The sequence below is a fragment of the Pelobates fuscus genome, chromosome 1, assembly GCF_036172605.1.
Source record: "Pelobates fuscus isolate aPelFus1 chromosome 1, aPelFus1.pri, whole genome shotgun sequence".
Lineage (NCBI taxonomy): Eukaryota > Metazoa > Chordata > Amphibia > Anura > Pelobatidae > Pelobates > Pelobates fuscus.
Window position 1 is genome coordinate 106453683 of NC_086317.1, and position 24426 is coordinate 106478108.

General features: G+C 40.4%; 1 protein-coding gene across 2 annotated transcripts; it reads right to left on the reverse strand.

Annotated features, from left to right (window-relative positions):
* Window positions 1–766: 766 nt before the first annotated feature.
* GPR161 (G protein-coupled receptor 161) lies at window positions 767–23438 on the reverse strand. 2 transcript variants are annotated; one of them, XM_063450154.1, is made up of 6 exons: window positions 23350–23438; window positions 10991–11396; window positions 9442–10160; window positions 7190–7294; window positions 5094–5210; window positions 767–2621 (listed from the first exon to the last, which is right to left on the reverse strand). In XM_063450154.1, exons 2-6 carry the CDS (start codon window positions 11353–11355, stop codon window positions 2380–2382), a joined length of 1548 nt encoding a protein of 515 aa, XP_063306224.1. In that variant the 5' UTR covers window positions 11356–11396; window positions 23350–23438; the 3' UTR covers window positions 767–2379. The 2 variants fall into 2 exon arrangements, with proteins under 2 accessions (XP_063306224.1, XP_063306225.1); XM_063450155.1 differs by having other exon boundaries at window positions 23296–23428.
* Window positions 23439–24426: the final 988 nt, after the last annotated feature.

Consider the following 24426-nt stretch of genomic DNA (forward strand, 5'->3'; position numbering starts at 1 on the left):
TAACATCAGAAGTATTGTGTGCTCAACCTACTTTTTGTTTACTGGTAATATTCCTCTAAACACCAGTTGTTTCTTAATGTGAACTATTAAGTAATGTTAATGTAAAATCCAGAGAAAGAAGTAAGCAATTAAATGGCACACCTTGATTTCACAGAGAAAAAAAAAACACACACACCACACCAGACAGCTTGGATATTTTTTTTACTGCCAAAATTCTAAAAAATAGTAGAAAAATGTTTTTTTAAAAAAGAAATTGCATAAGAAAAAATATAAAAAAAATCAAAACTATTTTAAAAAACATGCATGCAGAACTAAAACATAAAAAAAGGAATTTGCAGTTTTACAGTACCACTTGCTGAATACAGATATATTCATACAAAGAAATCAAAGAAATTGAATTTAGAAAATGTGGTCCAAAGCACATTTGGAAGAAGAAAACAAATTAAGGCAAGTCAGTCTTTTCCATTAAAAAAAAAATAGAACAATAAATAAGTAAACATATGTCTGCATTATAGGCATTGTACAATGTTTTAAATTGTAATCCACTTTTGTGCACGGTGAGTTTATACAATAAATGATTGCAGTACACAGTACTGGATTATCACACCTTTCCTATGTCAATCAAAACATGATAAGTAACACTTTCAAAACAATTTGAACAATAGCATTTGTAGTGACGGATATATAGGATATACAGTTGCAATCAAAGTTATTCAACCCTCATTGATAACCAGGTTTATCATCAACATTTGCAGAATTTACAGGTATCTCAAGCACACCTGATGCAACTCATCAAGGGCTTCATTAGTTGCACCAGGTGTGCTTGAGCAGGAACACTTGAGATACCTTAACTGGCTATGGGTTTGTTGAGTGTCACCTTTAACTGCATGTTAGAAATATGACTAAAAGAATGGTCCACAAAGTTAAGAGAAGAGATCATCGCCCTTCACAAACAAGGAACAGGATGCAAAAAGATAGGCATCTTTGGAAGCATAGTCCGCAAGTTCAAAGATGAAGAAACAATGGTTACACTACCCAGACGGGGCATGCAGCCATTGATGGCTTCCTTTGTAACCAGATTTCTCAGAAGGTAGGTTGTAAAAAACCTGTGAGTGACTGCAAAAGACCTGCAGCAAGACTTGCTGGCAACAACCACTGAGATATCAGTGAGCACAGTAAGGTGCGTACTAAAACGCAGAAGGTTTTCCATGTCAGAACTCCAAGACATACACCACTATTTAAACAAAAGCACTGGAAAAGTCAGCTCCAATTTGCTCAAAATCATATAAAGAAGCCACAGAACTTTAGGGATTCTGTTCTGTGTAGTGATAAAATAAAACTGGAAATATTCAGCCCAATGGATCAGTGGTATATGTCAGGAAGAAGAAGAATAAAGCATACACTTTGCATCCTCTGGCACTGGAAACCTGCAGCGTGTGAAAGGCAAGGTGGATTTATTAAAGTATCAGGAAATCCTAGGAGAAAACGTCATGCCATCAGTGAGGAAGCTGAAACATAAGCGTCATTGGACCTTCCAACACAAAAAAGTATTGGAAAATTCTACAGTGGCCAAGTCACCTGACTTGAAACCCAATTTCTGGTGTGATATTAAGGCGGCGGTGCAGCACGCAATCCCAAGAATATAACCAAACTGGGGGCCATTGCTCATGAACAATGGGCTAAGATTACTCAAGAATGCTGCCAGAAGCTGGTTTCTGGCTATGCATCTTGTTTGCAGCAGGTCATAACAACAAAAAGCTGCTCTACTAGGTACAAAATATGCTTGCCATGAAGGGGTTGAATAATTTGAGATTGACGAAGTTGCATTTTCAGTTGAATTTGCCGAAACCACTTGAATCATTGGTTGTGTTGAGCTATTTTAATTGCTTTTGTTTGATGTGTTCATTGCAAACAGCTGAAAGTCTGGCGGTTGAATAATTTTGATTACAACAGTATATATAAATAAACACTATGAAAAATGCATGTTACGTGGCACACAATAAATTGATCCCAATGTAACTGATCCCAGTGATTTGCTCCACTTGTCCCAGTGACTATATTGATAAGTGGTTATTACTGTAAGAGAAACACTTCCATTTAAGAATACCATGTCTTATATGTTATACTTTATATTAAGACAATACTTTAGGGCTATTTAGCATTGCAGTTAGGTTTGGTGAATGGAACACAATTTCTCCACAAACCAGTGTAACATTCAGAACACATTCTAGCCAAATATTCCTATTGTAAACTTTTAAGTCAACAAGGACTCCTAATACTAACACTTGCAATATTAAACCGTTCTCGACATACCCCCTGGGTACATGTACCACAGATAGAGAAGCACAGTCGTATACAAAACAGCACACATCAGGCTATTTACAGATTTCCTTCATCAATACTTTGCAGTATGAGCCTCTGCTTTGGGATAACATGATTTCGGCTGCCTTTGTTTATACTGCTGTTCCCTGGTGTACTTCGTAGTACAGAGGAAGCTTGCATTGCGTCTTCCCCAAATAAACTTATTTTAGCATCCATTTCAATGGCTTTGGCTAAACTAGATGCAAAGGATTCCAAAGAGGTATCACATGCCTCCATTTCAGCTGGCACTGGGTGAACATCTGTAGGGGAGGAGAAAAAAATAATCAAAAAGTGAAAACATAATGAAATCTTTCACATCACAATTAAAATCAACTTGCAACCTGGCTAGAACAAGATATACCTGTCCATGAGATTTAAAAGCTTGCTAAAAGAATGCTCCAAATACATAAAGCAGTTAGGTATGCTGAAGTGCTTTATATGTCTGGAGTCTGACATTTTTTTGACAGTTTATAGAAGTGTCAATTTCAAAAGAAATTACAATTGTTTTATAAATCTGTTCAATGGAAATCAGCACTTTTGTAACAGCGCCATAACACCTTTCCAACTATAAAGTAGACACCCAGAGTCGTCCCCCGCCCCCTTTTCCGTTAGCTCCACAGAGCTAAAGGAAGTGGCATGTGTGCCTGCCTTCACCACGTCTTAGAAAGCTGTGATCATGTGTGTACACACAGCTCCAGTACAAAAGATTCTTAATGAGAATCCTCTGATTGATCAATGGCGATAAAAGGTAGAGTTTGCAAAAGATAAACAAAGCAGGTGTGCAGCTTTTGCAAGCTGTTTATATATAAAATGCACATTTTTATTTTTTTCTTTGGGGGTATATGTATTAAATAGTAATACAATAAAAATTGAAGGGAGTATTTATTTAAAATAGAAGCTGAACTAATTTTCCATATGTCAATTTTTTTTTAAGTATATCCATTAAGTAGAAAATATATTTTCAACATATTTTTCCGCCTCCTTTTAAACACTGACATACTTAACTACTTCAAAAGGTAACCACTTCTAAAATAATTGAGTGGCTAAAGGCTACAGGAAGTATATTAATCAATTCTATTAGTAGCCAACAGATACTTCACTGGCTGGGATTAACAAACTCCCTTGGTTCATAGACATGTGATGCACTCATAAAACCTAGCTGAGCAGCATACTGCTATGTAATCAGGTGTAATAAATAAGCAATATTTTCATATCATAATTTAAAGAAATGTAGAAGTGTGTTAAAGGGACACTACAGTCGCCAGAACAACTACAGCTTAATGTAATTGTTCTGGTGTGTATAGCCTGTCCCTGCAGGCTTTTTAATGTAAACATTGCTTTTTCAGAGAAGATGCAGTGTTTACATTGCTGCCTAGAACAAGGGTCTGCAACCTATGGTACGTGGGTCATGCGTGAGGCTCTGGCCCATCAGGAGTCCCAGTAGGACTTCAGATATCTTCTAATTCAAACTGAGCAGTGATTCCAGGTGGTAAGAGACAATCCTCAATTTACACATTGCAGCACATATAGGAAGTGATCTCAGATCACTTTCTCCCAGCATTTGTTAACAGGAATCCGCACTGGAGAAGAGCAGCTCACAGCAAATATTGAGCTCCTGTCCTTGACCTGACCAGCCCAGTCCAGACTGGATCCCGGGAAGCCAACCACACTGCTAGATATACACAGAGCTTCAGAAGAAACCTGCACCTCATACAAATAATCCTCACACACACACACACACACACACACACACACACACCACTGACAATCCACACACACAAACCAAAAGCAGCCTGTCACATGCAATACCACAAGCAGTCCCACACATACACACAACCAAACACACTATGTGACATATCATACAGACACACACACAAGCAGCCTCCATACAAAATCCCATAGGTATCATACACAATACCACAAACCAATCATGAACATATACAATGTAACAGTCCACATACACACATACATACAACACATACAATAACACAAGCGGAATACAGCAACATACATACCTCGATTTAACACAAACACAATTTGGCAACATACACACCTCAATTTTAAAAAATAGGACCGGCACACCAAGAGACTTCAAGATCTTGTTTTGGCACAGCACTAAAAAAAGGTTGCCTACCGCTGGGCTAGGAACACCTCTAGTGGCAGTCACAGCCAGACCACCATAGAGGTGCTTCCTGTATCATGACGTTCAGCGTCGCTCTGCATGGAGCCGCTAAACGCTCCACATAGACATGCATTGATTCAAAGCATCTCTATTAGGAGATGTTGACTGGTGCAGCGCAGAATTTTGTCACACATGCGCAATAACCTCCCAAAGCTTTCCTAAGGAAAAAGCATTAGATAGGCAGGGATTGGTAATTTTGGTGATCTCAGCCATGGGGCATAGCTAGCCACAGCAAGACTGGAATAGCAATGGAATAAATGCAAGTTTTATACTTTAATTTTTTTTTTTTTTTTTTTTTAAAGAGGCAAGGGGAGGCCAGCCACCTAAAATGTGTTTTTAACACTATAGTGTCAGGAATACACATTTGTATTCCTGACACTGCAGTGTTCCTTTAAGTGTTTTTTTTTTTTTTCTAATTCCAGTAATTGCATGTGACTGAGCTAGAATTTTCCTATTTTATTTAATGCTTTTACCGGTTCAGGGTACAAAAAGTCAGTCGGATCCCTTTTTGTTCACACCTATCTCTAAAATTGTACATTTAATTGCTTACCACATTTCTGTTCCACCTCATCTTCAAATGTTACAGAACTTTTTCTTCTAGAGTAAATAGATCTAGTGTGCTGGGTACTGTCCGAGCTGTAGTCATCCAGCAACATAACATCTGTACCTAGAAAAAAGAAAAACAGATATTTAACCAGCTAGAAAAAACAAACAAACAAACAAACAAAAAATAAAATAAAAACAACAGTCATCTATAGCTCTACTTTAACTCAATAACTAAGTGGATTATTTCATTTTGGATATGATCTATAAACAACAGATTGTTTTGACGGCAGACCGCACTGGTACTTAAAAGGATAAGCAATAAAAATATACGGATAGTATGGTAAAATATGGTCAACACAAACGAATTATAAAATCTTATGTTATTGGATATTTGACAATGTTAAATGTAAAAAAAAATATGCCATGTTCTTAATCCATCTGGTTAGATTCAGAAAGCTTGCATGGAACTCAAAAGGGTAAAAGACAAAATAATATGATTTGGTATAAGGTAATGGTAATTTACTAAACAGTGATGTGTGGTAGGCTGACTACAGGCTTCTGACTTTTCTGGAACACAAAACTCCACCGGCATGTTTTGTTTACATTCTGCAAAACTGGCAGTCAACTCAACACAAATTTATTGGACATTGCACTGTTTAAGGCTAAATGCATAACTACTAAATCTGGTGCTTCAAAACAGCCTAACAAGTCAGAATGCTTTAGTCTGTGGGTGCAAATTATACAGTGTCCCCATTTTAATGCCAAACTGTATTACTCTATGATCTATTGTGACTGGCATTTATATAGTGACAACATATCCCACAATGCTTTACAATATCATAAAGGGGGAAACACAATAATAAATATGTACACTCGTATCTTATAAAGTTATGATACAAAACAAACAGGCAATATCTGAAGGAATTAAAAATCGGAATTCTAAACAAAGAAATAAATGGCATTAGAAATTTCAGATCCCTGGTGGGGAAAATGTCCACACCAGCCATCTAGTTTAAGGCTATGCAAACTATTCACTATTGAGCTTCCTCACGATGATTACTAAAACCGTAAATGCTTGTTTTAGAATGTTACCTACAATTGCATAGTGTGCAACAGTTGAATTGTCATTAGACAGACAGAATATCATTCTAGACACACACAAAAAATTCCCTGCACTCTTTTTTCGCTCCATTTAATTTTTCTTTTTTTGTTTTTAGTTAAAAGGAAAACACTTTCACTTTACTTTTATTAAATGTTATTTACTTTTCCTTTGTATATAAATCGCTGAAGCTTTTCTTTTTTCTTCCATTAGCAGAATAAAGAGACACATTGTCAGTGTAAAGGGGCAGATGATAGCCTGAGGCAAACACAGCCTCTTGTCAAAACATCAAAATATATAAATAGTCAGAATCCCAGAATTTAAACAGAATTGATCCAGGTATTTCTATATTTACTTTGTCTAGACAGGTAGTTTGAAAGATAGATGCTATTCCTTTCTATAGGGAAACACTATGCTAGGAATTATTTGCCTGTAAAGAGAGACTTTTCGATGTCCAAGGGATGTCTGGTGCATGTGTAACCCTTTCCCAGTGTAAGGGCATGCCATCCTACAAAAGGAGGGCCTTATGACATTAGGGTCTTGCTGCAGGACAAATACTCACCCTCGGCTTCGGATCAGATTAGGTATTTTGCCCCTAATCAAGCTGAAGAGCTTTAATAGTGCTGATGATTTCAGCCAATGAGTGCAACACGACAGGACTCAATATAGCGTGCAGACATTCCTGCTTAGTAATAGGGAAAGGGAGCACACCTGAAAATTCCAGGTAAGAAAACGTCTAACCGTTCAAAAAATATAGCTTGGCTTCTTTCACTAGATGTGGGGAGGCCTGGGCACGTCTGACACCATAACCACTAGAGAGAACTGTTTCTTTATTATATTTTCTGTAACAAGAGATACAAGATATTTTATGGTTTGGTCATTTTCCCATGAAATTTAAATAGCGTGTTCATACCTGTGTGGTCTCTGTACATACATTTTAACAGCCATAGATCATTGGGTGTCAAGAACTGAACTACACATTATCAAACCAAGAAAATTACCGGAATCGTTTGAGTAGCTGAAGGCTGTGTTGGTCGTAGTACTTTGGTGGTCAGAATCTTTTCCAGCTGTCATAAGACTAGTGAGATGAGGAGGCAATCCAAGATCTAATGGGGGGAAAAAAGTTCAATCCATAATTAACAATACAAACAATACTTAGTTTATATAGATTTGCAATATGATAAAGGCAAACGGGGTGGAAAAAACATTTGAAAATTGGGTAACTTGAGGAAAACAGAACTGTAGGAAGTTTACATTTCTGATCTCTAACACCTTCATGGATCAATGTACCAAAAAGTGGGGCAATTACCATGTAAATTTATGAGCATCTTCTCTAACGTTCTAAAATTAAATTATCCCCATGGAAACAGTAATCCTTCCAGTTGATAAATACGTCTTTATGGTGATGTCTCCAATTTTAGAGTTTTGACATATTTTCCAATGTCAGGAGAAAATCTACCCATACAGGTGTTTTATGAGAATCTCCAATAACCTCAAACTTCCTATTTTGCTTCAGTAATTCTGTGTGTACCATGGAGTAACCAACTGACTGTTTCAAAGAATTCTACAAGCTAAACAGCACAGGAAGAATAAATGTGGGAAAAAAATTATATATATATATATATATATATAAAAAAAAGAAAAAATACCTTGCACTCCAACTCACATCAATATGGACCCGGTGCTTGATTGCACAAAATAGATACAAGCAAAGAAAAATCAGCACTCCCAGGATTTATCCAAAATGAAATGTTATTTCTTTATTCCAGTAGTCTGACTGGAATAAAGAAATAACATTTCATTTTGGATAAATCCTGGGAGTGCTGATTTTTCTTTGCTTGTATATATATATATATATATATATAAATGCCCTGACTACAAGATAAGATACCAAATGTAGAAAATAACCAACAGAACAGATATATATACATAAATATTGTTGGAAGTTTCAAGAGGAGGCAAATATCTGGGACAATAAAAAATAGCTTGTGTTTAAAAATGTATTTTCATTTTCTGGTAAAATGCTGTGATCAAAGAACAAAAAGAAACTCCTCCACCCTTTTAATTGCTAGAAGTGCTGTGCAGGGAAAGTTCTGAGATAATGTTAGCAATAATACTCATGTAAACTGCTGTGGAATGGAATGTCTCTCCACTAGAAACATACAATATCAATGTAAGTTGTACCGCCAAAAATCCATCTTAACAAGCAGAGCAAAAATAAAAACAGAAACAAATATTAAAAAGGGGCACCATAATGACTTTATTACAATAAAGCTATTGTGATGTGAGGTGGTCGGGCATCAGGTTACTAGAAGAGGTTAAACCATTATCAGTTTTACCCCAAAATCTTAAAACAGGTGCCTGATTGCACTGCCCCTGTACTCCCGCTCCAAGTCTGAGGCTTCAATCAGGAAGCCTCCGAGCAGCAATCTGCTAATAGGCTAAGAGTGTGTATCTATTGAGAAAAATAAGAAAACTGGTCCCTTACTTTTTCACACTTAGGGGGCTCTTCTTATCAAGAAGTGACCAATCCCATGTGCAGTAAAGTGTAGCATTTATAGCAGTACCAACATAACCTCTACATTTACAGCAATGCATACTACAAGTATATTGCTAAAGGTGTATTGCGCACGAAACATATAGATGTTATGATGTTGCTTCATTTAAAACGTATTTTGATGAGGATAAGGATTTAAACACTATATGAAAAAGAATATCACTTTCTTATATTTAAAGGGACACTTTAGTCACCAGAACAATTACAGCTTATTGAATTGTTTTGGTGAGTATAATCATTCCATTCAGGCTTTTTGCAGTAAACACTGTCTTTTCAGAGAAAATGCAATGTTTACATTACAGTCTAGCGATACCTCCACTGGCCACTCCTCAGATGGCTGCTAGATTTGCTTCCTGGGGCAGTGTTGCACAGTGTGCAGCAATGCCATTCAGGGTCTCCACCCACTGCATGGAGACACTGAACTTTCCTCATTGAGATGCATTGATTAAATGCATCGCTATGAAATGCTGAATAGCCAGGGCAGTGTTTGACTTGTGCTGGCTCTGCCTCTGATCTGCCTCCCTGACAGTCTAGGTCAATCCTAAGGGAAAGCACTGCGATTGGCTAAGTTCACTTTCCCAAAGATTGTTTGAGGATCCCAGCTACTACTTGGTTACAGGATCACATAGCTAAAGCTTCTACTGATCAACGCGAAACACTGATCTACAGGTTACCAATAAAGATGTATTACATTACCTGTTATTCGGTTGGAAATGCTAAACATTCTCGATGTTCTAGGCTGATGAAATGGATCTCGATACCGGTTTCCAAAGCACATGCTTAGGAGTTCTTTGCGTACCGTTTTATTCCAAAGTCCATAAATAAGTGGGTGGCATACTGCACTAGTAAACGATAGCCAGGTAGCTAATGTCTCCAGCATTGGAGAAACACTGTTTTTCCCCCATAAGGCCTCCGTGCTTATGACAATCATGTATGGTCCCCAAGTAAGAACAAAAGTACCAATAACAACAAGTATAGTGATGAAGGCTTTGCATTGGTTGGCTGAATAAACAATACTGGAAAAGCCATTTCTCTTGCTTCCTGAAGAGGATGTAGAAGTACTGGAATTTTTTCTTCCATTCTTTTGGGAAACATCTTGGACAATAATAACAGTTCCACAATGAATTTTACGTGCTTTTATCCTAGCCACTCGAAATATAAAGCCATAGCAAATCATCATTGTCAAGAATGGCAGCAAGGCACACCATATTTGCCAAAACGCAGTATATCCTGCCTCTTTGTGCCAGGCGGCTACACACATCCATTTGAAGTGATCAAACTCTAAAGAAGACCATCCAAAGAGAGGTGGTATACATCCGATGAGAGAGTGCAGCCAAACATATGCTATGGCCAGAACAGCTCGGTTCCCAGTGATCTTCATAGGATACACCATAGGATAAAGAACAGCATAATACCTAGAATAGAATAAATCACACTAAATAAAGGTAAAAATGCAAAAGGCATAGTAGAACATCAAAATTAGAACACATTTCATGATGAGAGAGACCAATATTAAAACGGATACTCTAAGCACCAAGACAACTTTACCGTACAGAAGTAATTTTGGTGTAAAGATCATACACCTGCAGACTCACAGGTCAATTCTCTGTCATTCAGGAGTTACTTCTCTGTCATTCAGGAGTTACAGTATCTCACAAAAGTGAGTACACCCCTCACATTTTTGTAAATATTTTATTATATCTTTTCATGTGACAACACTGAAGAAATGACACTCTGCTACAATGCAAAGTAGTAAGTGTACAGCCTGTATAACAGTGTAAAATTGCTGAGTGCATGTGGTATATTGACTATCACACAATGCTGAACAATGTAATCTTCTGAAATAAGAAAGAGGGTGCGATAAAGCTATCATTGTAGATCTGAGATTAATTATTTTTCAATAATTACCTGTGGTTATGAGCATCACTTCATGAGGATATTATTCCTCAATCTATGGATTTAAATAATATGCAAATAGAGCAAGACCTACATCTAAGCCCTGAATATTCTATTACCAGATATTATCCATCAATGATATCTGGAGAAACCAAGAACTGGCTGAGACTTCTCATGGAATGCCTTTTAATGAAGAATTAGTAATCATGCAAGTGTATGTCTCATAAACATGGCCCTAGCCCAATCCCCCTCACCCAACAAACAAAACAAAAACAGGACTCTAATGAAAAATGTAGGAAGGGGACATGTAAGGTTCTCCATACAACATGTAAACAGAAATATAACTTACCGATCAATTGCTATAATCCCTAGAGTAAGCATACTGGCAGAACTGATCAGCATGTACAGTAGTGCAGAAAAATTGCACCAAACTACTCCAAAGATCCATTCCCTAAGTATTGAGCTGACGACAACAAAAGGAAGAACGAACATAGACATAAGCAGGTTTGAAAGAGTCAAACTGAAGACAAACTTATTGCTGAGGGAGAGCAGGTAGGATTTCTTGTACAGGGTTACCACAATGACAAGGTTTCCCAAGCATATTAGAATATCAATAATAATTATGGCAATGGACTCAGCTACTATAGTAGCTCCATTTTCAACAGCAGTGCCAGTTCTCAAACCATTCCCATCTTCAGAAGTATTGATGCCCATTGTAAGTCACAATAGTATTCGATTTGAAACATGCTGGGAACCTAAAATAACAGAGAGGAAAAAAAAAATATTAAAATACCAACAGTCATACACTATACATAATTTATAACAATGTAATAATAGGAATATGAAGAAATAGCTTAATCTAATATCTCGCTTATTAGAGAAACACTATAGTCACCCAGACCACTTAATCTCAATTAAGTGGTCTGGGTGCAGTGTCCCTGTCCCTTAACCATGCCATGTTTACATTGCAGGGCTAAGACTGCCGCCTCTGGATGCTGTCATCCTACGTGCAAGGCCTCATGCTCATATCGGAGGACATGAAACCAGCATTGAGGGGGGAATGGAGCAGAGGGACATTGTAGCACTATAACTATTTCATCTCATTGAATTGGTTATAGGGGCTAGAGTCCCCTGGTGCGCTCTCTCTTTTCAGTATTAAAAACGATTTTCAAGCAGTTTAACACTGATTTAGAGTTCCTGTATTCCCATGGTCCTGCCTCCACTGGAGATGTTGCTCAGGCAGAGAATTATACACTTCCTTTTAGCCATACTGATTCATACCGGAATGCTGAATGGGCACTGTGATACGCTGAAAGCAGTCAGCTGACACGCTCATCCAATCACAGCCGACCAGACTAATGCTTCCTTATTAGCCTGGGCAGCTAATCGGGATGGGCTTCTGGGGACTCTCGTATAGCATTAAAACATTAAAATCTGTTTAACAGAGAATAGAAGGATGGTGCCACGTGACTCCAGACACTGTAGCCACTGCAATAAGATGAAATAGTTACAGTGCCTACAGTGTTTCTTTAATTAACCCCTTAAGGACACATGACATGTGTGACATGTCATGATTCCCTTTTATTCCAGAAGTTTGGTCCTTAAGGGGTTAAGCAAAGCTTCATTTAGCAGCGGTAAGGACAGTGTTGCGTATACTAAGTTAGTAGTAAATTCCATTATTCTATAGAGAATAAGGGGTCAGACAGGGAAATTAAGATATGGATAGCAGGCTTAAACATCTATACAAATTGATTTGTTTCCTTACCGTATTCCACAAACTGAATAAAGTATGCATCAATAAATTAAATGCAAACATGACTACTGTTTACTTGCGTGACAATTCCCCACCCTCAATTAATTGGATGCTAGTCACATAAGAAAGCTGTTCCTCATAAGAAAATAACTGCATGGTTTATAGAATATAGCTGTAATTGCAAAACCATGGCATGGGTGTAAGCACTTAAATGCTACGGAGGTAGCACTCAGTGTCCTCGGCAGAGGGGCCATTATTACTGTAAGGCCAAATAAACATGTGCTAAACCACTGAAATGATAACAGCCATTTTGTTTGTTTATATAAAAAAAATTTAAAGTTCGAAGCACTTTTATTTTGTTTATTTTCTAAAATCTTGTAAACTATCCTTTTTTTTTTTGCCCACTTCTTCCAACACCTTTTTTCCCCTACGTGCGCGGCCATTTTGTGTAATCTTCAGTTGGAATCAGCTGTTATTCGACTCAAAATCCCCCCCTTTCCCTCTCCTGTCCTGTCCTGTCCAGCTGCTGCACGTTCACAGAGAAATGATGTCACCAGTCATTGCTATGTGCAAGCAGGTTACAGCTTTCTGTGTTGGGTTTGCTTTTTCATCTCTTCTGAGCCTGTGGTATTTACTGCCGCTCAGAATTGTGTTTGGCAAGGATCAAGGATAGCTGCCCGAAGGGATATGGATTAAGAAACATAGTTCCTAACAGAATGTGCATGGATATGGAAGGGGTTGAGAGTAAATAAGGCATGGCAACTTGTAGGAACTGGAAGATGAAAAGAAATGGGAGATAAAGGGTGATGTGTTGTGAAAGTGGGAAAATTATGGAAATGGTGGGAAAAGCGAGGACAACTAGAATGAAAGGGGGGGGGGAGTGGAATTTACATCAGATGGTCGTTGGGATAAGGGAGCATTACATGGAGGAGGTAAGAAACTCATATAGAAGGGGATGCTGAAACTCATTTAAAAAAAGAGGATACTAAAACTCATATAGAAGAGGATACTAAATTGCAGGAAGCAAAAAAACAAGAAACATAAGAATGAAGAGACAAGGAAACTTTAATGGGGAAAGTGTCATAAAAATGGGTTTGTTACTTGCTTACTACAGAGAATCTGTCACTTATTATCAAGAACTTCTGCTACCATTGGGATATGGCCACCACCTAGGTTTCCAGTCTGAATCCAAGATACACACTTCTTTCATTTAAAAATAACAAGTGTATAAGAAGTATTGCAGAGAACTGCTTTTTTCCCCCTTTATTATTAAGCAGCAATATTTAAAATTTGTACTAAAGCAGTTTGAAAGAAAAATTATCATATATATATATATTTGTGGTCGGTTATTATCGTATAGTGAAGTACCTTGTGATTGGAATTAAGTCGGTGTGGTGTGCCGGAACCGACGTAGAGGGTAGGCCTGAAAAAGAGGGCCCCCTGAATGAATTGTATAAGAGGGAGAGGTGGGTGGGGTGAACAGCGTGCGTACGGCAGGTAGGAAGGGGGGGAGTAGCGTTTATATGGAACGCTTAACTCCTCCCACAAATACAGGCCTTACGGCCTTAAAACTTGTGGTCGGTTATTATCGTATAGTGAAGTACCTTGTGATTGGAATTAAGTCGGTGTGGTGTGCCGGAACCGACGTAGAGGGTAGGCCTGAAAAAGAGGGCAAAAGGAAATGCCAGAAAACACACTTATAGCACTATATAAAATCCATGTCTTGCTACTCCTGTGTTGGGAATGTTCCTGTATAATATATAGCCGATTCCTAGTGCCTCTAATGTTTGTTCCGGCGTACTGCTACTGGATGTCGTTCTTATAGAATGGATGTGAAAATAGCAGCTAGTGGTCCTACTAACTCTAATGACGGAACGTGAACGTAGAATCGTATTTAGAAGTAGATAGGGAGTGATTAGTGGTTAAGTGTCTCGATTGTCTGGTTCGAACGTTGACGTGACGCGGTGTAGTGTTTGTACCTTCTTAAATTTTCCTTGGGGAGACATGACTTACCTGTCTGATTAGTTGACTTACCTGTCTGATTAGTTGTGATCATGGAGTTGTAGGGTTCCCGAACCCTTGTATGGTTGCAGGCACATAGATTTAAGACCTGGTTGTGTGGCGCGAATGCTGTTTTTAGGGAGTCTGATACTGCCCGGTATTCCCATCTGTGTACGTACGTTACTGTGGAGCGATAAACCAATCATCTTTGATGTCTTGTGTAAAAAATGGGGTATGGTTTGAAAGGCTTGTCAGAAACGTGTATGTCAGTTCGGAATAGTGCGATCATGTACGTATGAAGGTTTGAATAAAAGGTGGCAAAAATGTAGAAAAGACTACAGGGTGATCAGTATGCCTGTGGAAGTCATGCTCCACTGATTCTTGGAAGAATGTCACGATTCTGTTATATGTATCTTAGAGCAAACGAATAATGTTCTAGATGATAACTTGTGTCGAGCCCCAACAGCCGAGTGACCGGAAGGGGATGCCAAAATGCGGATTATGCCTGAGAGATGTGAGTTGGGTGAGGTACGAGACTGAGCGACTCTTGGATAGTCGACCCTAATAGACACGAAAATACTGCAATCCCTCGTCTGACGTTGTCTTTGTAGGACATCCTGAAAAAGAACATGACAACAACAATGAACTCAAATAACAACAATACGGTTAAGAAAAATAGAACTGGCTGGCTAACTAGTGCCGAAGCGAAAAGCTCACTACCCCGTGACAAGTGAGGCCCTGCTAGTAGCCAAGCGGCTGGTGAGAGGCTCTACCTATGATTTGGGCGTGGGGCTCGAGCCACTAGCGTGGTGGCGGGGTGGTGGCCTCTCGGTGACAGTAAAGATCCAAAAACGTGTGGCCGTGTCAGGTGAGGCCCTAACTATAAACCCGATAGGTGGGTGAATGCGAGGCACTAACTATGATTTGGGCCGAGGGGCGAAAATCTCCGTGTTGAGATCGGGGAGTTGGCCTCGCGGGACCAGCTACGTTGCACAGCTAAGGCCAGCTCCTAACCCTATATAGCCAGTTCTCTGACCCTAGACGGGGGCTTGATAAGGGGGTAACGTAACGTGCTTGGAAACCCAAGTTGTAGTAAATGATAGGTACCCGGATATTCCCAGATAGAGACAGAGGAAAAGAAGGGAGAGAAAGGAGGAAGAAAGAAGAAGGAACTGAAGTCGAGGGAAGGAAAATAACGTGCAGTATAGTGAAGTACTATGGAGATGTAGCTGATAGTGCAGTATCGATAGACCCTGAGGGTGCTGAAGATTCTCGTGATGGTTACTATATAAACCTGAAAGGAGATGAATGAAGGTGTTGTGCCAAGGAAACGTCGTAGCAGCTGACGGAGAGAGGAGGGTGAAATTAGCAAGGTAGTGAGTAACAAAACGATTGTTACGGGTAGCGAGTACGAATGAAGAGTTGTGGAGTGGAGCCGTGGCCTGACGAGGCAAGGCAGAAATCAAGCCCCCGTACCCCAATCATGTAACAACGTGGCCTAGTAGAGGCAGTTGTTTGGAAACACAACGAAACCAAACCTGATAGAAATAGGTGATAAACGTTTAACAAAGGCCAATCGTGTAACAATTGTAGGAAATGTGGACGAAAACACTTTTATACCAGATAGAAACAGGCGACAATAGCGAACCAGTAATTGTCTACTGCTAGCAGATGACAAAATGAAACAAATAGTAATTGTGATTGTCGGTTCGATACCCCATCGTGTAACGACGTGGCCTTGTCGAGGCAGTTGTTTGAAGTGTGGATGAAACAAAATTGTACCTGATAGAAATAGGCGATAATAGCGACCTAGTGATTGTCTAATGGTAACAAATGACAGTATGCAACATTAATAGAAATCAGCGGGGAATGTCAAATGGCGGTTACGCCTGAACCTGAGGTAATTCGATACATGTATAACAGGAGTTGCATAAGTGTTAGTGTAATCTGGGAGATAAAACAATCCAACATATACAGTGTTTAGTTAGTTAGATTAACTTGACCCAATAAAACAGTACATGCATAGCGTCAGGCATTTAGTGGTATTACATGGGATGCACCAATAGTAGAAACACCACTAACAACCTGAAAACAGGACGGCAGAGAAGCTACACATTATACAGAATAAAACAGCAAATACCATCAAACCACTAGGTGGAGATACCAGCCGAATAAACTAGGACTTTGCACTGATACGTTAAAACATAATGGAAAGTAAGAGTGAAAATTTTCGTAGCCAATATGTCGTGCATGATATAATAAAATTACTGGCATCCCTTCCTTTACCCTCTCAGTAGAAAAGCATAGCCTCTATAACAACATGAGTCTTAACCCAAGTGGATTAATATATATAACCATAGCAAGATTAACGTTTGGACCGGAAATTAATGAGTCCGTGAAGGGGTGAGGGGGAGGGGGGGGGTGTAGGACCCCGACCCCCCAGACGGGTGATTGAAAGTGACCGCCTAGGTGCTGGCGTGAGGGGAGCATGGGTGGTCCCCGGTAAGATTTATGTGACTACCAAGTAGCAACGAAATTCATAAAATACAACCTAACCTTTTAGCATAGATTAAGATGACAAGACTGTTGTCCCAACCAAATGCTGCAATAGGTTAACAGCTTGTTCACTAGAACCGCCATAATGGTAGATAGAGAAACAAGTGAAATACAGCAGTTAACTGTATTATTTAAGTTAAATACGTAGCTTAGTAAATGCGTGTATTTACTTGATCAACACGCATGTAATTTAACCAGATAGGGAAAACGTTTAAGCTGGTTGGTGACGGCAAATTAATGAAACGTACAGCTCTTTGAGGGGTTAACACTTACAGAAGATTACTATCCAAGAGCCAACTTTACATTAACCCTGTAATAACTATGCAGATAGCAAATGCCATCAATGATTTGTAAATCATGTTTGAAAATGATGCTCACACTATTTACCATCTGCGCTATCCCATTCACAAGTGAGATATTATTTAAGCAGTAACATCAGTTATGCATGAGACCTTGTTCGGTCAAAGTTGAATACATTTTGTTTGCCGTGTAGTAACCCCAGTAGTAACATCAATAGATTTTTAATACACATGAAAAAAGGTCCTTCAGTGTCTGAAGGTGTTAACTGTACAGAAGTGTAATAGGGGTAAAAGTGGTAGCAGCATTTGTTAGCCACCGGTGTAAACGAATTGAACCGAAAGGGTATGAGTTATGCGAGCTGTTAGCCCGTGCAGGAGAAATGTGAAATAAAAATGTGTGGAACGGCGGGAAACAGCCCGAATGCGGCTATTCCCGCCGATTACCTGGTGTTCGCTTGTTAGCATCCTGTGCGAACGAAAGGAGCAGACAGGCGAGAAATCTGCGAGCCGGAAGAGCAGCAGGGAAGAGACCCGGAAGTTCGGCCGTCATGAGGCGAGGACCGCAAGCACTGTCGAGGACCCGGAAGTTGCTCTGACGAAAAGGAGGCGAGCAGGTCAGGTGAACAGCGTGCGTACGGCAGGTAGGAAGGGGGGGGAGTAGCGTTTATATGGAACGCTTAACTCCTCCCACAAATACAGGCCTTACGGCCTTAAAACATATAAAAAATGTCAGAGCTCATGAAGTGTGTGTTTTTTTTTTTTTTTTTTGCTGCTTTTGCTTGGTTAATGCAATATGTATATAGATCAATAGGGAAACACTGTGTCAATAAGATATCTGTGGTGGACGTATTTATTAGATTTTATAAAGCTGCACCGAATGCACACGTTGGTAAAGGTCACTGTGCACGCGCTGGGAGGGATGACACTTGAGAAATCAGATGGTGGACACTGGCCTTTATGTACGCATGGCTCCCTCCCTCCCCCCAGAATGTATGGAAAAAATTGCCTATTTTATGAGCAGAGAATGTATGATTATTGCCCAGCATATAGAAAAACAAAAAATAAGGGGTTTCCACAGGATATATACATCCACATACAATATACAGCCAATTGATGCCAGGAGTGCCCTGATGCCATTCCAATTTAAGTACTTAAACCATTTTAGTATGATTTGACAACTTACCTGAGTCCCACTGGTGTCTGCCTTGATTTATATATATTTTTTTTTTTTTTTTTTTTTTTTATTCTTTATTTTTGCTGTGCAGGTGGTTACAGGATATCAACAGACGCCACAACAGCGTATTTCAGGATGTACAGTAGTTAAACAGTGGCATGACAATTCGCACATTTTTCTATTTTTTTTAGGAAGCTTGACTAAACAGCTGTATTGTCAGAGTAAGATTAAATAAAACAAAATAAAATAATAGATGCTTAACTATTCAAGTGGAAAACAAGCAATGCTAGCACATCTAATGATTGTGCCCAAGAGTTAAAGAGAGGCAGTTATACATGACGTGGTTATTAGCAGCAAGTTAGACGATTATAATGCGCTTGCAAATTATGTTAAGATGCTAAGTGTGATGCCCTGCGTATCACATTTTTAATTATAGATATAATTTGACAGTGTATCTGCGAGTTACAAAAAAGGCCTGTGTTGCCATATAGGAAAGTACTGGCTAGTAATACAACATATATTAAGCATTTGTATGTCAATAGCTAACAGCACTATTTTTCGTAGATTCAGCGTATATTTAATATGGCAACACAAGCTTGATAGTGGTGTCAGATTACAAAGACTGACTGTGTGAAGCCCTCTGCAGTTGGTTTTAACCCGAGACAGGTGGGGTAGGTCGGGAGGCAGTGAGCCTGCTAGATCCAATGGGTACTCAAACCTAGTGCCTGTGTGCAGTTCACAATACCCACTCAGCCTGCTCAGGGGGTTGGCAATCTTACAGTGCCCACAGATAGTTCATAAAGGGCAAGTGTCTCAGAGTTGTGTCGCCTTGTGTTTAGATCTGTCTTGAGGCCAGGGGGACCCAGGTAAGAGGCAGCCTTCCAAGCCTGGGTACGGTACCTGTCTGGCCCCCAGCCCATGGGAGAGCCTGCTGGCGGTCGGGTTGAGGTTCAGGTGCGCTGCGGATGCCAGCAGCGCTGAGCCCCCGTGATTGTTGGATCGCGTAGATAACTTGTTGTACAGGCACCATATCAGAGCTGCAGTTCCGGTCACCTTTCAGACGGTGCCCCGCAGGGGCTAGGCAGAGCTCCTTCGTGGTGGATTTTTTAGCTGGCTTGGGAGCCGTTGAGGTCGTCGCATGGGCTCAGCCTGATCTGCACAGTCAACCCCCCGCACTTCGAGCTTGTGGGAAGCAGAGACCGCGGGGGCTCAGGAGGTGAGTGTCTTGTTGAGGCTGGGTTGGGGGTAGCTGGCTTGAGGGCAGTGCCGTCAAGGTTGGTGCTCGGATTGCGCCGTCTGCCTGTGTCTGCACCTCGGCGGTGTCACCTGAGGGACACACAGTTGGGGCTGCTCCAGGCACCGTTCTCCGGTAGGTTGGCACTGGTGGGTAGGAGCTTGTCTGCTCTTTTGCCGCTTTGTTCGTGTTTGACTTTTCAGTCTTGTGCTAGTGAGTCTGCCATGTGAGTGGGCTGTAGAAGGAGCGAGCTCCGGTCTGGCGGCCATCTTGTTTTGGGCCTCGAGCTCATGTGTCAGCGTGGCATTGCCTCCAGGTGCTATTGCTATGGGGCGAGGACCGGGATATCCCCCCCGGTCCAGAGGGGGGGGGATCGGGACCGGGACCGCGATGGTCAGATTCATTGTTGGGTTCCGTAGGGCAGGATAGTGGAGCGGCGGCCGTCCACTCCACTCACCGCCAGGTAGGTCCCGCTTGGTGCAGCGGTAATCTCTCCCCCGAGGGACTAAAACTCTGCGAGCTAGCCTCTCCTCGGCTCCGGTGGCCCGCAATCACCGAGGGTCGCAGTTGTGGCCCCTTTAATCAGTCAAAGTCCCGATTTTCTGGCTTAATTTTGACCTTTTCGCAGGAGCAGCTCTTTCCTGCGACCGTTAGGCTTGGCGGCCCGGCCCCGCCCCCCGATTTATATATATTAAAGACATAAAGCTTTAACCCGGGGACCCAGGTAAGTTGTCAAACTATAGCACAACACTTTGCAATGTGAATTTCTTAGCAGCATGATCACTACAATTTACTGTAGTGGTTATGGTGCTCGGAGTGTTTCCATAATTTGCAACAAGTTCTCTGTCATTAAACAAGAAGTAAATAGATAATGTAGAGACTCACCGAAGTGAGGCTCATGAGCTGGTTTAAATACAATAGATACTGAATAGTTTAACATATATATAAATGACTCAACCAGACGCACTGTATAGTATCTATATTTTCCTGATGTGTAACTCCAGATAAAGGGCATAGATTCTAATAAAGATACTTTATAATGTTCTTTAACAGAACAGAAATCCATAAGAACACATAATGCCACTGGGGAGTACCAACAGGGAGAGATACGATATACTTAGAAATGGAATGCACAGGCTATGAAAATAGTAGTAGATTCTTTAAACAATGAACATAATAGAGAATCGCCCAAAGTCAGATTGGTATACTGCAAATGATGCCAACGAAAGCTTAATCCTAGATTCCTAGATAATGCGCCTCCAAAGTATATGAGGCTAATCACTGGTAAATCTGAGAAGTTCTAGAGGTAGAAATCCAACTAAAAAGTGGTCAAAAGAGCAGTTATCCCTGCAACTCCTAAAAGACACCTTCAAGGGTGTTCTATACTTTCCCTGAAAGCGAAAAGAAGGAGAGATCGTACTATTCCAGTTACCTTAGGTAATCTAACCTCTGATTAGCATCAAACAGTACCAACTATACCAGGGGAGTAAAAGCAAAGGAGCAATAATATGTATCCCTATAAACTCCTAAGGAAACACCTTCAAGGGTGTTCTATGCTGACCCTAGGAGCTCCAAGAAAACAGGGACATAGCTACTCCAAATGCTTATGGCGTTCCAATTCTTAATATAAGCGGTGCTGTCTGGACAAAAAACTTAGGTGACCCAAATAAAGATAATTAAACACCTAGTGTTCCCATAGTGCTACGTGAACAAAATAATAAATAAAATAAAAGGACCCGACGCGCGTTTCGGTGCGTTCTAATGCACCTTCGTCAGGGGCCTGATGAAGGTGCATTAGAACGCACCGAAACGCGCGTCGGGTCCTTTTATTTTATTTATTATTTTGTTCACGTAGCACTATGGGAACACTAGGTGTTTAATTATCTTTATTTGGGTCACCTAAGTTTTTTGTCCAGACAGCACCGCTTATATTAAGAATTGGAACGCCATAAGCATTTGGAGTAGCTATGTCCCTGTTTTCTTGGAGCTCCTAGGGTCAGCATAGAACACCCTTGAAGGTGTTTCCTTAGGAGTTTATAGGGATACATATTATTGCTCCTTTGCTTTTACTCCCCTGGTATAGTTGGTACTGTTTGATGCTAATCAGAGGTTAGATTACCTAAGGTAACTGGAATAGTACGATCTCTCCTTCTTTTCGCTTTCAGGGAAAGTATAGAACACCCTTGAAGGTGTCTTTTAGGAGTTGCAGGGATAACTGCTCTTTTGACCACTTTTTAGTTGGATTTCTACCTCTAGAACTTCTCAGATTTACCAGTGATTAGCCTCATATACTTTGGAGGCGCATTATCTAGGAATCTAGGATTAAGCTTTCGTTGGCATCATTTGCAGTATACCAATCTGACTTTGGGCGATTCTCTATTATGTTCATTGTTTAAAGAATCTACTACTATTTTCATAGCCTGTGCATTCCATTTCTAAGTATATCGTATCTCTCCCTGTTGGTACTCCCCAGTGGCATTATGTGTTCTTATGGATTTCTGTTCTGTTAACCCCTTAAGGACCAAACTTCTGGAATAAAAGGGAATCATGACGTGTCACACATGTCATGTGTCCTTAAGGGGTTAAAGAACATTATAAAGTATCTTTATTAGAATCTATGCCCTTTATCTGGAGTTACACATCAGGATAATATAGATACTATACAGTGCGTCTGGTTGAGTCATTTATATATATGTTAAACTATTCAGTATCTATTGTATTAAAACCAGCTCATGAGCCTCACTTCGGTGAGTCTCTACATTATCTATTTACTTCTTGTTTAATAATCTAACCTGGGTACAAGCCCTATATGGTGGAACTGGAACCACCGAACTGACCACTGTTTGTCACTCACCCTCATATGTGTATGAGGTGTCTGACACACTCCTCTTATCTTATTTAAGTTCTCTGTCATAATGAAGATGGAGTGTAACATTTTCTGCAACTATAGGCCTGTGCCTGTTCCCTATGACATAACAGGACTAATCAATGCTATTGAAGTACAAATATTAGTGCACCATGTTGTGTGAATCCCTACCTCCTCAGTCTGCTCTGAGAGGACCTGATATGTAAATACACAGCCGCATGGTTGGTGATTGGTTGTGCTCAGACCCATTCACAAAAACTGCCAATGTCTCTGTCTGCAGTGGTGCAGTTTCTACCCACTTATTCTAGTGTTCTATTCATCAGAACTAATGAGTGCAACTGTTGCTTGTTGTTGAAATACATATTTCATAAAACAAATGGTAATCCACAGACCAGAATATAGTTATTTTATGTTTTTACACATTATCACCTGTAGGAGAGGGATATATATATAGAAAAAAAACAACCACATTTTTAATACCACTACCAGCCAGCTAAATTGCTTAACATCTGTAAGGAGTACTATCCTCACAACTCGCAGCCAGCCAATTGAGCGAGTTGCATATTCAATTAACCCTATCATACAACTCAAGGTAAGCGCCCAGAACTGTGCAGAGCCATCAGGCACCGTACCCTAAATCTATTAGAGGTGTCTGAGCCAGGAGCATGCATGCAGTGCCATGTAAGGTACTCTTTGTGCCTACTTTCTCTCCACCCTGCCTGTTAGAGCACTTTCTCTGCTATGTACAAGTATTTCCAGCAGTGAGTTAACCCAATGCTGCGAACCGGCCCCATCAGCCTGCTCACACTGCACGATCAGCCATACTTGCCAAAGCTTGCGATGCTTCAACGAAATCCCACCGGAGACCCCGAACTCCGCGACACCCGTCCAGGTTTGCAGGGACTCTGGGACACCGCACATGCGCACATGAAAGGTAAAGCTCACTGCGCATGCGCTGGGAGGGGGGACAGGCGATACATCAGACGGTGGATGCTCGTCCCGGCGCGCATGCGCAAATGACTCGCCCCCGATTGTATGGTTTCCTTTTTGGTAAAGTTGCCAATGTTATGTGCAGAGAATACACGGCGATTGCCCAGCATAAAGGAAAACATAAAATAAGGGGGTTTCTGTTCCGGTGGAGAAAAAGGGTAACATGCTAAGTAGGACTTTTAAAAGTGTTACTTTAAGTACCATAAATACTTCACATCATTGCAAACTATATATGGTGTAGGGTCACTGCACTTTCAGCTGTGATTGCTGCTAAGGCTACAGCTATAGGCCACCAGCCACCTCCCCCTTTTTCATCAGTCAGCTAAAATGTTATTATGATAGGGGGTGGGGGTGTTTGTGTTTTATAAACTGCATGTAAAACTTGGGCAGAGCTCTCTGGTTGCTATGATTTTATAAATTCAGCACCACTCATACTATTAGGTTTACTCACTAAAGTGTGCCAGGAATTAAATTTAATTAACTTCTTGGTCACAGAGTTAAACAATGACCAAAATGTTATACAGGTGGTCCTCGTTTTGCTACTGTCAGGATTATAGTTGATCCATCATACAGAATAGTATCACACCTAGGACTAAGGATAATGTCTAACCGGACCTTAGAATGGCCGGTCTTAATGTACCAGAGAATAGTCAAAATACTCGCCGAGGTCAGGGACACAGAACGTGACACAACAATGAGGAAAGCCAGAAGTCAAGGATACCAGAAATCAGGGAAATCAAAACAAAATAAAATACCAGAAAAAACACGATCAGGAACACACTCTCGCTTAATCAGCTAGTGAAAACCACGACAGGGCACTGACAAAAAGGTAATTTGTATTTTTATTAACCCTCTTTAGGTTGTAATTGGCTGTCTCTGACCTCTGACCCCAAAACGTGCGTGTGCTTCTAT